At 40.3% G+C, this 17,971-nt stretch overlaps 1 protein-coding gene across 1 annotated transcript in view; it reads left to right on the top strand.

Annotated features, from left to right (window-relative positions):
* The first annotated feature begins 829 nt into the window (after positions 1–829).
* LOC121920288 (serine-rich adhesin for platelets-like) overlaps positions 830–17,971 on the top strand; it is a 45,795-nt gene continuing 28,653 nt past the window's right edge. The window contains exons 1-4 of the mRNA XM_042447418.1: positions 830–905; positions 5,566–12,965; positions 13,056–15,594; positions 17,459–17,716. Coding sequence (XP_042303352.1) covers positions 830–905; positions 5,566–12,965; positions 13,056–15,594; positions 17,459–17,716 — 10,273 coding nt within the window. The remainder of the gene's footprint in view (positions 906–5,565; positions 12,966–13,055; positions 15,595–17,458; positions 17,717–17,971) is intronic.

The following is a 17,971-nucleotide window of genomic DNA, read 5'->3' on the forward strand; positions in this document are numbered from 1 at the left end:
TCATCCACTCTCATCCATTAATACATTTCTACTCTATCAGTACTCGCATACAGGTTGAGTCTGCCTAATTTGGAATCCCAAAATCTGAAATACTCCAAAACCCAAAACTTTTTCATGGTTGGCTGAGATAGTGACACATTTACTTTCTAGTGGTTCATTACACACAAACATTGTTTCATGCACAAAACTATTTAAAATATTGTATAAGACTATCTTCAGGCTATGTGTATAAGGTGTATATGAAACATAAATGAATTTTGTGTTTAGACTTGGGTCCCATCTCTAAAGTATCTCATTATGTAGATATATGCAAATACAGGTATTCCAAAATCCCTCCCAAATCCAAAACACTTTGGATAAAGGAGACTCAACCTGTATATTGTATTTGCCCCACATAACCTTTCCCCACTCATAATTTCTCTCGAATCACCCTAATTCATTTTCTATATATGCAGACAATCTGCACTACTGGCAAGAGCCCTTTCTTCGTCCCTTGTTCCACCTGAAGCTCACTAGCTGTTCAGTAAATCAACCGCCCTTAGTTAATCGCTTTAGAAAAAAACATTTAAAAGTAATCAGATACAAAAACTGTGATTAAACTGATAAAAGATATATTAATCCCCTTGCCAAGCCCTGCCCCTTGTACACACTCCGTTGAACACAAAGTACAAGACATGAATGAAGAACACCACACCTTCGGCTCAAAAGAAGATGTTATAACTTAGAAGCAACACCTTTACGTTCCACATAAGCCACATTTCAAGTTCTTCAGAAGCTATATAAGGAAGATGGGTGTTCTCAGACCATCGCATGTCCAGCAATAACCGTGATGGATGGAATTCCAGCAGCACCCAGGGTTGCACTATGGATAATATTAGCTTTGAGTGTACATCAGGTGGCATTAGGTAAGGATTTTATTTTGCATTTCATGCTTCTGGGATTCATCATTTCTGGCTGTGGTCTTGATTTTGAAAGAAAGATGGATGGATAAAATAAAGACAGAGACAATTCATGGTTTGGCTGTACTAGTAATAGATGAATGTGGCCTATAAAACGGTTAGAACTCAATAATCTGTACAAAGAAAACACCTTTTCTGTGTCAGCACCCTTCATAATGCTGCACTACACACTATGCAAAATGTGGGAATGTTGCTTTTGTTTGTGAAGTCGAAGGCTTTCATGGCTGGTATCCATAGTTTTTTGTGGGTTTTTTGGGCTGTGTGGCCATGTTCTAGAAGAGTTTCTTCCTGATGTTTCACCAGCATCTGTGGCTTCAGAGAAGATGCCAGCCACAGATGCTGGCGAAACGTCAGGAAGAAACTCTTCTAGAACATGACCACATAGCCTGAAAACCCCACAAAAAACTATTGCTTTTGTTTATTTGGACTACAGTTCTCAGAACCTCCCAATCAGCATGGCCATTTGGGGATTCTGGAGACTGTAGTCCAAAAAATAAATAACTGTTACAAGAATGTATGCTAGGTACTGGAAACAATTTGTATAAACAGTAAAACAACTCAACTATGACCAGGAAGCAGAGTAAAAGCAGTAAGAACTGTAGACGCAATCTAAAACTGCACCATGCCATTTCCCTTGATGGTCAGGATATTTATCTTTGTGTCCCTTTGCACAACCACTGCTTTGGCAACCCTGAGTGGACTCCTGTCATTGTCCCCTCCCAGAAATCACTGTACCATGATATTAACCTCTGTCCCCAATGGAGTCATGGTTTAGTTAGGGCAGAAAAGAATAGAACAGCTGCTGGTGAAAATACAATGGAAGATAAGGAAAACAAGAAGGAAGTTTATTTGGTTCACAGGGAAATTACTGGGAAACACTTAAGCAATTAGGACTGCTGCCATGTGGTTGTGGCGGGGGGGGGGGGGGAGTTGATTTAATAAGATACGGTATATGGTTCCTAAATGTATATGTAATTTTTGCTTGCTGCTTTTAGTTTAGTAAATGTTACTTCTGGTCTATAAAGAGCAGCTAGTTCAACACTAGCCCTGACGTTAAGCAGAAAAAGGTGGCTCTCTCAGGCTATAGATGTGGGGTGTCATGGGCTGAAAATTGTTATTTTTCTTGGTTGTTGTATTTTCACTGGCATGGACTGGGGGAACGAATGTGAAATGTTTGATGTCTTATGTCAGTATCACTTTGCTGGCTTTAGGTACCTTGTCCTGGTGGGAGTTTATTGCTCCCTCTAAGCAGCTGATGTCTCATCTACAGGGTCACCAGGGGTCAAGATTGATGCGAAGGCAGTTAACAACCAACAACAAAGCAGCCAGAGCCAGGTTATGCCAGATTCAAACCTCCAGACACCATGTTAGTAAAAAGTTAGGCTGAAGAGATGGTAGACCTAAGCAATTTCCAACATCCCCAGTCTGCCTGGTTTGGGGGGATGAGTGTACTACAGATCCATCTAGCTTATTGTCCTTTCAGCTGGCCCTTGGCTATCTCAGGCAGTAAGGATTGGGAAAACCTTCCAGGGATAGCCATGTTGGCCATATAACTCTTACCACAAAGAGTTATATGGCTGAATTAGGTTAAAAACTGTGCTTCAGGATTCACAAAGTCATCTTTTAGTTGAGTTACCAGGGATTCTGTGGTACCGATTTTGGCCCATATTTTAATGCAATCTAAAAAGCATTGTCTTCCCATCTGCATCCCAAGAATTTCATGCTGGCAACTGATTTTGTAGAATGTTCTTATGAGGTCCCATTTATTACAGGAGAATTCCCTTGTGGATTGTGCTCCAAGAATGCATCTATTCTGAAAGCAGGGTCAGGAATTTTGTGGCTTCCACAACACACAACATTCTTAACCATTAACTATGCTGGTCAAGACTTCTGGGAGTTCTATTGCAATCACATATGCAAAGCAAACCAATCCTACCCCTTTGATAAAGCCTTGAAAATAACTTGTACAGTGTTTCTACAAACAGAAACTTTTATAAGTAGTGGCTGGCCCATGAGCCCAGTACTTGTCCTTGTATCCCAGAATCTCTCTTGATTTAAAAGTTGGTATGGTATCTTTTTAAAAAGCAGCCACCAGGTCGGTCTGGAAGAACAAACATCCACAGTTGTGCAATACCTTTCTCAAGACTTGCTACAGTTTCACAACAGCATATTTCTAAGTCCTCCATAACTATTCATCAAGCTCAGTCATTTTAAAATAAAAGAAATAAAAAGAAAAAAAGAGGGAGGCTGGCAGAAAAGAAGTGCCGACGTCCAAAATTGGGTTAGATATTTTAGCTAGGAGGTAAATGCAGGTTTAGTGATTAGGACTTAGACTGGGTTTAGACTGAAGAGACCTATGTTCAAATGTTCATTCATTCATGAAATGTGCCAGATGATCCTTGCTGATCCTGATCTGTCAATCTAATTACCTCACAAGGTGCTAGAGAGCATATATGGATAATAATAGTTTTTGTTGTCACTTAAACATCCCTTTGTATTACTTTAGCATGTTCTATATCTCAAATGGAATTTCTAAAAAGATGCCCTGTTTCTTACCAAGCCAGGTCTGTCCCTGCCATTAGGCAAAGTGAGGAGGCTGCCTAAAGGAGCAGATTTCTGTTGACATAAAAGGGCAACATACTGTTACTTGGTTGTAATTATTTAAAACCAGGCTTAGGAGGAGGTTCTGCAGGTTTTAAATAGGGGCCGCCATGCACTAAAATACTGCATCTTTGAGACTAAAGTACCAAAATAACTTGGCTAGCTTTGAGTACTATGCACCTTGACTTGGGTTGTGCTAATTGCCGTTTTGCCTCAGGAAATTTTCCTTTTCCATTTTTCCTTCAAGAAAAACAATGCTAGTGTCATTGCAGGTAAATTCTGCCCCGATAAATGGCCAGATTATTCAGGAAAGCCAAAGTTCCCCTTGAAGTATCAACAAGCATCTTGAAGCACCAACACAGTTTATTCTTTGTCATGAAAAGGGTGTAAATTTTTTGTCATTTTATAGTTAAGTTAAAAGTCTAGATGGAAGCCAGGGAGCCCTACATGCCAGAGATCCACATGTCAGAAAGGCAGTGGCATTTTGGCAATGGTGAACCATGGAATAGAAATGAAGGATTGTGCTAACATCCAAGACTACAAAATACACACTGTTTGCAATAAAACCATTCCTTCACAATGAAACAAAAGAGTTTCAGCCAATGAGCCTTCACTTCTGGGGCTGCATAGCCAATGATGATGATGAAGAAGAAGATGGGTTGGCCAACTTAGTCACCCAGTTCTTTCCTTAAGCAGCTTCACTTGGCCTTCAGTTATCATCTAGTCATAGGCTGGAAGGAATGCCCCCTCTGAACACACCTCAAGAGAAGAGAGCCCACTGTGGCAAACTTGCCATCACCCTGTTCATATGGGGGAGGAAATCTCACACAAGGTGTAACCTCACAAGACCAGAAAATTTCGCAAAATTAAGCAGTCTCACAAGAGGGCCTTTTCTCACGAGATTTGAGCAGGCTATATACTTATCTGCTCAACTAGGTCTAGTCTCTTTTGGCTGCTGTCTTCCTAGCACCCACCCACTCACTCACTGCTTCAGTCTGAGTATTCCTGGGCTATTGCTGGTTGCCCTTGCCGGGGCAAGAAGGATTTTGTTTTCACTGTCACTGTGGCATGATTTTTGCCTTCCCTGGAGATTACTCATGGATGAACAGGGATGGGTGAGAGAATGTTAGGGCATAAAAGCTCAAGCGTTACTAACTATGATTGCACACCATTCTCAGTGTTACATCTTTTGTCATGACTTGCAGGAATTAAAGTGAGTAAAGAAAGTCCTGAACACTAAAATATTTAGGAAAATAGGCATGGGCAGGGGACAGCGAGGACCTTAGGGCCTAGCTTATCTATTTGGTCAATGCAGGCCAGCCTCTTGGCTGGCCCCTTTCTCCCATAATTGGGAATAGATGGCTTTGGACCAAGCATTGGGGTGACCGGTCCACCACACAGAGGAACAGATAAGGATAGCTGGACCAGCTGTTCAGGCACAGGTCTCCCCTCCTCATCCTCAGACTATGTAATGTTTATGCAAATAAAATCATGGACAATTGCAGGTGTCCAGCTGTTATGTCAATGCAAAGCATTTGACTCATAGAAGCCTGGAGTCAGACAGTTCACTATTTTGCTTTGTAGTGCAGGTTGCAGGTGAAGAAAGAGAGAAGCCTTTCCTACTTCAGCAGTTAAAGGAGAGCCCAGACCAGACCATCTCTGCAGCAGAGCCTTAGGTGCTATTCTCATCACAAATGTTAAGGAAAATAAAAATTGAGCAACACAGGGGAAGCCACAAAGAGGGCAAAAAGAATTGGCCTGCTGCACAACAAAAGGTAAAACAAAAAGAAAAGTTTAAAAATGGGTGAATAGTGTAGCAGTGTAACAGTATAACAAATGATGGGGCCCTAAAGTCTTGTAGTGCTGGTAGATTTCTACACACACACAAACACACACACATACACATACCCTATCTAACTTTCACAGATTATTTTTGGCACATACCCTAAAAATGATGAACTGAGGATAATATGCTTCTCATAAATATTATTTATTATATTCAAAGGAGCATCAACTGTGACTAACAGAGCAAAAACAGATATTGCAAATGAAGGAGAAACAAGACCTCAAATAGAATCAGCACCAACTGAGAAAATGATGTCACCACCAGCATCGACCAATACTACCTTAACAACAATCAGATTTCCTATGAGTACAAAAGAGATGGATTCAATCACACCTAACTTTGATTGTATAACAGTGTCAGAAATAACATCGACTCTAACCACAAGAAGTACCACTCAACCCACAATACCATTAGCTTCTACAATAGTAGACAACAAAGCAACAGGCAAGTCTCAATCAATATCTGTGCCAAAATCTACTTATCAAGAAAGTACATCAGATACTGAAATATCAACATACTCCTTGATTACTAGTTCAAAAACACAGGAGCAAGCATCAACATTCAAATCTGATTCCACAAAAATATCAGAAATTATTTCTGCAGAGAGCAGAAGAGCAGCGCTGAGCACTACTCCCAGAACACAGGGAAACACAAAAGACATGTCCCAGTCCACAGATCTGCAAGAAACTACTTCACAAGAAAGAACAAGAGATACTGTGATATCAAAAACCTCTTTAATTAGTGCTCCTACAACACAAGAACAATCAGCAACATTCAGATCTGATTCCACAACAACACTGGAAATTATTTCTCCTGACATTAAGGCAAGCAATGACATGTCAACAATGAAGCCAGCAAGTTCTGTTACAACACAGGAGGAATCAACTGCACTGCAATCAGTATCTAATACAAAACCACATATTACTTCTCTTGAAATCAGAATTACCATGGAACCAACAATAGCATTGAACACTTCTCCTAAAACACTGGGGGACACACCAGCACATACATCTCAAGTCACACCTGTTCCAGAAACAGCTTCACAAGAAAGTAAAACAGATACAGCAATGTCAGCAACCTTATCAAGTAGTACTCATACAACAAAAGAGCAATCAATAAGATTCCCAAATGATTCCACAACAATAACAGTTACTATCTCTCCAGGCATGCAGACAAGCAACACCATATCAGGTAGTTCTAGCACAACACAGGAGGAATCAACTACATCCCATTCACAATCCACTACAAAGCCTGAAATTATATCTCTCAACATTACAAGAACCACTGAACAAACAACAGCAAAAAGCACTGCTTCTAAAACACTAGGGGACACAACAACAGAGAAGTCTCAATCCACAACTGTGCCAGAAACAACTTCACAAGAAAGTAAAACAGATACTGCAACACTGACAACCTCCTTGAGTGGTGTTCCTACAACCCAAGAGCAATCAACAAGATTCAAATCTGATTCCTCAACAACACCAGAAACATCTTCTCTAGACAGCAGGGCAAGCAATGTCATAGCAACAACCATACCAAGTAATTCTACTACAACACAAGAGAAATCAACAGTGTCCCAGTCAGAATCCATTACAAAGCCAGACATCACCTCCCTTGAAATCAAAACAAGTGCCATAAAACTAACAATGTTGAACACTCTTCCTACAACACAAGAGAACACAACAACAGAGGCATCTGAATCCACAATTATGCAAGAAAAAACTTCCCTAGAAACTACAACTCCATCCTTGAGTAGTGCTTCTGCAACACAAGAGCAATCGACAACATTCAAATATGATTCCATGACAACATCAGGAGCAATTTCTCCAGACATCAGGACAAGCAACATCATACCAACAACCATGCCAGGTAGTTCTGCTACAACACAGGAGGAAGCAACTTCATCCCAATCACAATCCACTACAAAGTCAGAGAATACCTCTCTCACAAGGACAAGTACCATGGAACCAACAACAGCACTGAGCACTCCTCCTGAAACACTAAGTGACACAACAGTAGACAAATCTCACTACACAACTGTGTCAGAAACAACTTCTCTAGAAAGTACAACATATATTCCAATATCTCTAGAAACTATATCAGTTACTGCAAAATCTACAACTTCCTTGGGTAGTACTCCTACAACACAAGAGCAATCAACAACATTCAAATCTGATTCCACAAGTATATCAGAAATAAATTCTCCAGACAGCAGAACAAGCAGTGGTGCACCAACAACCATGTCAGAAAGTTTTGCTGTGACACAGAAGCAATCAACTATACACCAGTCAGAATCAACTACAGTGCCTAACATTATCTCTCTCAAAATCACAAGCAGTATGCAACCAACAACAACACTGAGCACTCATCCTGAAACACTAGAGGATAGAACAAAAGACAAGTCTCACTCCACAACTGTGTCAGAAATAACTTCCCAGGAAAATATAACAGATAATGTGATATCAACAATCTTCTTGACTAGCATTCTTATAACAAAAGAGCAATCAATATTGAAATCTGAATCTACAACAACACCAGAAATAACTTCTCCAGATAGCATGACAAGCAACGTCATGACAGCAATCATGTCAAGTAGTTCTGCTAAAACACAGGAGAAATCCATGATGCCTCATTCAGAATCCACTGCAAAGTCAGATTCTGTCCCTCTGGAAATCACAAGTACCATGGAAACAACAACAGACTTCGTCACTTCTGCACCACTAGGTGACACAGCAATAGATAAGTCACAATCCACAACTGTGCCAGAACTAACTTCTCAGGAAGATACAACAGATTATGCAAAATCAACAACATCCCTGAGTAGTGTTCTTGCAACACAAGAAGATTCAATCACATTGAAAATGGAATCCACAATTTCAGAAATAGTCTCTCCAGAAAACTGGACAACAAGCATCACACCCATAACCAAGACAAGTAGCTCTGCTACAGTACAGAAGGGATCAAATACGTTTCACTCTGAATCCACTCTGCAGTCAAAGATTACCTATCTGGACATCACAACAAGTACTATAGATCCAATAAGAGCTCTGATCCCTTCTTCCACAACACCAGAAGACACAATAACAGACAAGTCACATTCCACAATTGTACCAGAAACTACTTCTCAAGAAAATACAACAGATACTGTGATATCAACAACCTACTTGAGCAGTCAACCTAAAACAGAATCACAACCAAGAACATTCAAATCTGATTCCACACCAAAACCAGAAACATCTTCAGGGAACTGGTCAAGCAACAGCATACCAACAACCATAAAAATGAGTTCTGCTGCCAGACACACAGAAGCAACCATGGTTTATACTGAATCCACTTTTACCCCTAAATTTACCTCTCAGAAAATCACAAGTACTATGGATCCAACACCAATCTTGATAACTTCTCCTGGAACACGAGGATACACAACAACAGACAAGTCTCAATCCTCATCTGTGTCAGAAACAACTTTTCTAGAAAGTACAACAGATACTACAATATCAATGGCCACCTTCAGCGGTATTCCTACAACACAAGCACAATCAACAACTTTCAAATCTGAGTCCACAGTAATGCCAGAAATATCTTCTCCAGACAGCCATGCAAGCAGCACCATACCAACAACCATAACAGTGAGTTCTGATTCTATACAGAAGGAATCAACTGCATTTCACTCTGAATCTACCATAAAGACAGACACTACCACTCATGAAATCACAAGGACTGTGGAACCCACAACAGTCGCTTCTCCTGCAACCCTAGGGGACAAAACAGCAGTTGAGTCTCAATCATCAACTGTAATGGAAGCAAATTCTCAAGAAACTACAAGAGATACTGCAATACCAGCAACCTCCTTGAGAAGTGCTCCATCAACACAAGAGTATTCTACAACATTCAAATCTGATTCGAAAACAACATCTGAAGTTACTTCTGTAAAAATGAGGACAAGCAACATCATACCAACAAATGCAACAGCAAACGTTGCTGCCACACACCAGGAGTCAGTCACATTTGGGTCAAAAACCACTACAAAGGCAGAGATTACCACTCTGGAAAGCACAAGTACAATGGAATCAACATCAGCACTAAGCACGCCTTCTGAAACGTTAGGGCACACAACAGCAGAAAAGTCGAAGTTCAGACCTGTGCCAGAAACAACTTCTCTAGAAACTACAATAGATACTGAAATGTCAACTGTCTCCTGGAGTAGTGCTCCTACAACACAAGAGCAATCTGCAACCTTGAAATCTTATTCCACAACAACTTCAGGAATTTTTTCCTCAGATATCAGGACAAGCAATGTCATGTCAGCAACCATGGTAGGTAGTTCTACAATACAATCAGAATCCACGACAAACCCAGAAATTTCCTTTCAGGAAATCACAAGTACCATGGGTTCAACTACAGCCTTGATACCCACATCTGATACTCTAGAGGACACAACAACAAACATATCTCAATCCACAGGTGTACCAGAAACAACCTTTCAAGAAAATACAGCAGCTATTGTAATATCAAAGCCTTCCTCCAATACTGCCTCTTCAACACAAAAACAATCAACAACATTCCAGTCTAAGTCCACGACAGCATCAGAAATTACTTCTCCAGAGAGCAGGACAACCAACATAACAATAGCAAATATAACACGTAGCTCTTCTCTTATACATGAGGAATCAACCATATTCCAATCTGTATACACTACAAAGCCAGAGATGATCTCTCTGGGAAGCACAAGTGCCATGGAACCAACAACAGCACTGAGCACTCCTTCTGAAACACTGGGGGACAGCACATCAGACAAGTCCCGATCCACAACTGTGTCAAAAACAACTTCCCAAGAAAATACAATAGATAATGTGATATCGACAACCTTCTTGAGTAGTACTCTTACAATACAAGAGCAATCAACGTTGAAATCTGATTCTGCAGCTGCACAACAAATAACCTTTCCAAGTAACATGACAAGAAATATCATACCAACAACTATGACAGGCAGTTCTGCTAAAACACAGGAGGAATCAACTATGCGTCAGTCAGAATCCAATACAAAGTCAGACACTATCTCTCTTAAACTCACTAGTACCATGGAATCAACAACAGACATGATCACTACTCCTGAAACACTACATGACAAAACAACAGACAAGTCTCATTACATAACTGTGCCAGAAACAACTTCACAAGAAAGTAAAACAGATACTGTATTTTCAACAATCTCCTTGATCAGTGCTCTTACAAACCAAGAGCAATCAACAAAATTCAAATATGATTCCACAACACCAGAAACATATTTTCCAGACATCAAGACAAGCAGCATGACACCAACAGCTTTAAGAGGTTGTTCTCATGCAACACAAGAGGAATCGAACATATCCCAACCACATTCCACTACAAAGCCTGAGATTACATCATCCGACATCACAAGTACCATGGAAACAACTCTGAGGACCCACCCTACAAGACCAGAGGACAGAACAACAGACAAGTCTCAAGGCACAACTGTGTCAGAAACAGCTTCTCTAGAAAATACAACTGATACTGTGATATCGACAAACTCCTTCAGTATTGCTCTTACAACAATAGAGCAATCAACATCCGTCAAATCTGATTCCTCAACAACACCAGAAACTTCTTATCTAGACAACAGGACAAGCAATATCACACCAACAACCATATCAAGTAGTTCTACTGCAGCACAAGAGGAATCAACTATGTTTCAATCAGAATCCACTACAAAGCCAGACATTACCTCCCTTGAAATAAAAACAAGTACCATAAAACCAACAACAGTACTGATCACTCTTCCTACAACACTAGAGAACACAACAACATCTGAACTTACTTCTGCAAAAAACAGGACAAGCAACATCATGCTAACAACCAAAACAGCAAATTCTATTGTGACATACCAGGGGTCAATTACGTACAGGTCAGAAAACACTAAAAATGCAGAGATTACCACTCTGGAAAACACAAGTACTACAGAACCAACAACAGCACTGAGCACTACTTCTGAATCACAAGGTCACACAACAACAGAAAAGTCTCCGTCTACAACTGTGCTGGAAACAACTTTTCTAAAAAGTACAACAGATACTGCAATATCAACAACCTCCTGGAGTAATGCTTCTACAATGCAAGAGCAATCGACAACATTCAAATCCAATTCCACAACAATATCAGAAATTACTTCTCCAGAAATCAGGACAAGCAACATCATGTCAACAACCAAGGCAGGTAGTTCTGCTACAACACAGGAGGAATCAACCATGTTACAAACAGAATCAACTACAAAATCCAATATTACCTCTCCTGAAATCATAAGAACCACCAAACAAACAACAACATTGAACACTCATCCTGTGACACTAGGGGACACAACAACAGACAACTATAAATCCACAACTGTGTTAGAAGCAATTTTCGAAGAAAATAAAATAGATAATGTGTTGTCGAAAAACTTCATGAATAGCACCCCTACAACACAAGAGCAATCAACATTCAAATCTGATTTTAGAACAACACCAGAAATAACAACTGCAGGCAGCATGACTAGCAACATCTTGCCAACAACCATGCCAGGTGGTTCTGCTACAACACAAGAGGAATCAAATAAGTTTGCGTCTGATTCCACCATACAGCCAAAGATTACCTCTCTGGAAATCATAACCAGTACTGTGGAACCAGAAAGAGCTTTAATCCCGTCTTCCACACTAAAAGTTACAAGAACTGACAAGTCATATTCCACAACTGTACCAGAAACTACTTCTCAAGAAAATACAACAGATACTGTGATATCAACAAACTACTTGAGTAGTCAACCTAAAACAGAATCACAATCAAGAACATTCCAATCTGATTCCACACTAAAACCAGAAAGATTTTCAGGAAGCTGGACAAGCAACAGCATACCAGCAACCATAAAACTGAGTTCTGCTGCCGTACACATAGAACCAACCATTTTCCACACTGAATCCACTCTTACCCCTGTGATTACCTCTCAGGAAATCACAACAAGTACTAAGGTACCAATACCAACCTTGATCACTACTCCTGCAACACTAGAGCACATAACAGCAGACAAGTCTCAATCCCCACCTATGTCAGAAACAACTTCTCTAGAAAATACAACAGACACTGCAATATCAATAGCCACCTTTAACAGTACTCCTACAACACAAGCACAATTAGCAACTTTCCAATCTGTGCCCACAATAATTCCAGAAATAACTTCTCAAGACAACCATACAAGTAGCAACATACCAACATCCATAACAGTCAGTTCTGCTGCCACACAGGACGAATTTACTGCATTTCACTCTGATTCTACTATAAAGCCAGACACTACCACTCATGAAATCATAGCAAGTACCATGGAAACAACAACAGTCTTGATCACTTCACCTGCAACACTTGGAGACACAACAACAGTCAGGTCTCAGTCCTCTACTATAATGGAAAAAAATTCTCAGGAAAGTACAAGAGATACTGAAATATCAACAACCTCCTTGAGCAGTGCTGCATCAACACAAGAGTATTCCACAACAGTCAAATATGATTTGGCAACAACATCTGAACTTACTTCTGTACAACTCAGGACAAGCAACATCATACCAACAACCACAACAACAAACTCTACTGCCACACATCAGGACGCAATCACATTCAGGTCAGAACCCACTACAAAGGCAGAAATTACCACTCTGGAAATTACAAATACCATGGAACCAACAATAGCACTGGGCACTCCTTCTGAAACACAAGGGTACCCAATAGCAGAAAAGTCTCAGACCACAACTGTGTCGGAAACAACTTCTCTAGAAAATGGGACAGATACAGCGATGTTGACAGCCTCCTGGATGAGTGCTCCTACAGCACAAGAGTTATCTACTACCTTCATATCTAATTCTTCACCAACATCAGAAACATCTTCTCTAGAGAGCAGGACAAGCAACCTTATATCAACAGCCATGGCAAGTAGTTCTTCTACATCACAATCAGAATCCAATATAAAACCAGAAATTACTTCTCAGGAAATCACAAGTACCATGGAACCAACATCACCCTTGAGAATGACATCTGATATGCTGGGAGACACAACAACAAACACATTACAGTCCACAGCTATACCAGAAACAACTTCTCTAGACAGTACAACAGATATTATGATATCAACAACTTCCTTCCGAACTGCTTCTACTACACAAAAGCAGACATCAACATTCCAATCTGATTCCACAACAGCAATAGAAATTACTTCTCCAGGAAACAGGACAAATATGAGACCAACAACTGTAACAGGTAGCTCAGCTACTCTACAAGAGGAATCAACCATTTTCCAGTTTGAATCCACTACAAAGCCAAGGTTTTCCTCTCTGGAAAGCACAAGTGCTATGGAACCAACAACAGCCCAGAGCACTCTTCCTGCAATACTGCGGAGCACAATAGCAGACAAATCTCAGTCCACAACTGTGTCAAAAACAATTTCCCAAGATAGTAGAACAGATAATGTAATATCAACAACCTTCTTGAGTAGCATTCCTACAATACAACAGCAATCAACAGTATTCAAATCTGATTCTACAAGAACACCAGAATTTAGTTCAACAGGGAGCATGATACCAACATTAATAACAGTGAGTTCTGCTTCAGTACAAGAGGAATCACCCATGTTTCAACCTGAATCCACTACAAAGGCAGATACTACCTCTTTGGAAAGTACAAGTATCACGGAACCAATAACTATCTTGATCACAGCTCCTACAACACTAGGGGATACAACAACAGACATGTCTGAATCCACATTTCTGCCAGAAAGTACTTCCCTAGAAAGTACAATAAATACTGTGATTTCAGCAACCTCCTTTAGTACTGCTCCTACAACACAAGAACAAGCAATAATATTCAAATCTGAGTCCACAGCAAAATCAGAAATTACTTCTACCGACAGCAGGACAAATAACATCATACCAACAACCATGCCTGGCAGTTCTGGTACAACACAGGAGGAATCAACAATGTACCAATCAGAATCCACTACAAAGCCAGATATTACCTATATTGAAATCACAAGTACCATGGAACCAACAACATCATTGAGTAGTCAACATGCAACACTAGGAGACAAAACAACAAACAAATCCACAACTTTGTCAGAGACCACTTTGCAAGAAAGTACAACAGATAATGTTATATTGACCACCTTCTTGAGTAGCACCCTCACAACCCTAGAGCAATCAACATTCATATCTGATTCTACAAGACCAGAAACATCTGCAGACAGCACGATAAGCAACTTCATGCCAACAACCACGCCAGATAATTTTGTCAAAACACAGGAGAAAGCAACTATGCCTCAATCAGAATCGACTACAAAGTCAGACACTATTTCTCTCAAAAACACAAGTACCATGGAGCCAACAAGGGACACTTCTCCTGCAGCATTAGGTGACACAATAACAGATAAGTCTGAATCCATAACTGTGCCAGAACCAACTTCTCAGGAAAGTACAACAGGTAATGTGATATCAGCAACATCCTTGAACAGTACTCCTAGAACACAAGGAAAATCTACAACATTTAAATCTGATTCCACAAGAATGCTAGAAATAACTTCTCCAGACAGCAAGACAGGCAGGATCATAACAACAACCATACTAGGTGGTTCTGCTAAAACACAGGCAGAATCAACCACATTCCAATCAGGTTCCACTGCACAGCCAGACATTACCTCAGCACAAAAAACACAGGAGAAATCAACTATGCCTCAGTCAGAATCCACTACAAAGTTGGACACAATATCTCCCAAAATCACAAGCATCATGGAACCAACAACAGCACTGAGCCCTTTTCCTGCAACGCTATGGGACCCAAAAAGAGACATGTCTCAATCCTCAATTATGCCAGAAACAAATTCACATGAAAGTGCAACCCATATTGTCAGGTCAACCACCTCCTTGAGTACTGCTCCTACAACTCAAGTGCAGCCAACAACCTTCAAATCTGATTCTACAACAGCATCAGAAACTATTTCTTTAGAGAGCAAGACAAGCAGCATCATGGCAGCAACCATACTGTTACAGGACATATCAGCTCATGCCACAAGGAGCCCTTCCACCATAAGCAAAAATGCTGTGTCTGATTCTGATATTACAGCATCATTAACAACTCCATGGTCGATTACTACCACAGGTACTTAAGTTCATTATTTATTACTTTCTCCCCTAAGCCGCCAGTTATCAGAAAGTCTCAGGTGAGGTACAAGGAAGGAGGTTGCTTGAAAATGGAACCATCTATAACCGTTTAATGTAGGCTCTGGAAGTCCCTTCCCAGAGAGGTTAGACTGATACTTAAGTTAGAAGGTTAGAAGGACTTTCTTTCTACATGTAGATGAAGACCTTCTTGTTCCTACAGGCTTTAAGAATTGATTTTTTAAGATTAAAGAGGCTCTTATAACATGCTGGCCTTTTAAAATTTGTTGCTTTTCACAGTTTGTCTTTTATGTTGTTTTTATTCATTTCAAAATTTAATTTCTTTTGTGTTGTGATTATTTTATCTATGTTTGTTTTTAATTGTTCAAAGCTACCTTGGGTCCTAAAATGGGGAAAATATAGGGTGTTAATTAATAATGGTAATGGTAATGGTAACAACAACAGCAATCTGTTAAATAGTCTAAGGCCCACAACACACTGCAGAAATAATCTGGGAACTGTAGTTTTGTGAGACATTTCGCTTTCTCTATCAGAGAGCTTTTATGCCACAATAAACTAAAATTTCCAGGATTCCCTAGCACTGAGCCAGGGCAGTTAAAGTGGTCTCAAACAGGATTATTTCTGCATTGTGTTTTGGATCTAAATAAAAATAAAATGTGTCATCTGAAAGATCCAAAGCCAAATCATAATTTCACATGGGGTAGTGCCAGGCTGCAAAATTAAGGGAGTCTGACACTATTTTAACTGTCATGGCTCCATCGTATGGAATCCTCGGATTTGTAGTTTGTTGAGGCACCAGAGCTCTCTGACAGAGAAGGCTAAAAATCTCACAAAACTACAAATCCCAGAATTCTATAACATTGAGCCATGGCAGTTAAAGTGGGTCAAATTGCATTCATTCTGCAGTGTAGATGCAGCTACAGTCTCACACTCAGGGGTCAATATCCAGGTTTTAATTTGGGGCTGAAATAATGACAATATTAGCATTGGATGAATTCCAAGGGGAGGGCATTCCATGACTGAATATTCTCTCCTGCATCCCCATGTGGTATATTTTTCACAATGGTGGGACCCAGAGCAGGGCTCCCTGGCAGATCTAAACATTCAAGCAGGTGTAGACATAAGGAGAGGCACTCCCTCTAGGAACTATGTCCCAAGCTATATAGGCATTTGAAAGTCATCACCAACCCTTTAAAGCTGGACCAGAAGTGTACTGGTATTTTGCCTTGTTTCATTCGAGTCTTGAAACATTATATGAAACATTTTATGAAACCATTCATGCTGAGTGGTTAATTCAGGGGATGTATAATTTCAGGTGCAGAAGTCTTTCACATCACTTTCTATCCATCTCAAATATATACGCTTGAAACTGAACCATAGAATGTATACATCAGGAGTGAACAACTTTGGCAGGACTGGGGGCCAATTTTCTTTTTCTGGAATCCTTTGGACTGCCAAATATGTCAACAAATCACAAGTAGCCCTAAGTCCTTTTCTGATTTGAAAAACTGTGTATGTGGAGGGGGGCTGATAACTGTTTAAAAGATGTATTGCTGCTCCTCAAGGCAACAGATCTGGAGGATTCTGAGATGGATTTTTTAAAAAAGCATTGGGAGGGGACTCATATTGTCCCAGGTTTGTACTTTGCCCATCCCTGTTACACATGCAAGGCTTATAAGCTTATAGACTAAAGAACCTAACGTAATTACTATTTTTTTTAAAAAAACAACATGCAATTCCAATAGCTAGTACCATCACAACTGAGTCATTCAAGACCAGCTCGGCTTCTGTCAGTGGGACTACCCATGAGAAGCTTTCTTCTGCTACCCATTTGCTGTTCCCAGCCAGCATTTCAAAAGCTTCTGCTACTACATCAGAACAAGACCTGGCAACAGTGAAGAGCACAACCAGAACAGCATACTCTACAACCACAGATGTTGTACTATCTGCCACCTCCATATCACACACCACTTCTGCAACCACTGTGACTGCCAGGATAGAGGACAATATGTCAAGAAGCAATTCCACCACAAGTGGAAGTGTTGTGTCTACTTCTGTCACTGCATCATCACTAACAACTCGGCCAGTCATTACCACCAATGGTAAGTTCGTCATTATTATTCTTGTTATTACTGCATTTATTTGTTGTTGTTAATTGCCCTTGAGTTGACCCTGAATCATGGTAACCCTGTAGATGAGACATCTCCAAGATCCCCTATTCTTTACTGCTCTGCATAGGTCCTGTAAATTCAGGCCCTTGACCTGGTGGAGCAGTAGTCAAATGCCACAGTGAGTTCAAATACCAGCCAGAGGCTCAGGGTCGACTCAGTCTGGCATCCTTCCGAGGTTACTAAAAT

This window comes from Sceloporus undulatus, chromosome 2, assembly GCF_019175285.1.
Source record: "Sceloporus undulatus isolate JIND9_A2432 ecotype Alabama chromosome 2, SceUnd_v1.1, whole genome shotgun sequence".
NCBI classification, from domain to species: Eukaryota; Metazoa; Chordata; class Lepidosauria; order Squamata; family Phrynosomatidae; genus Sceloporus; species Sceloporus undulatus.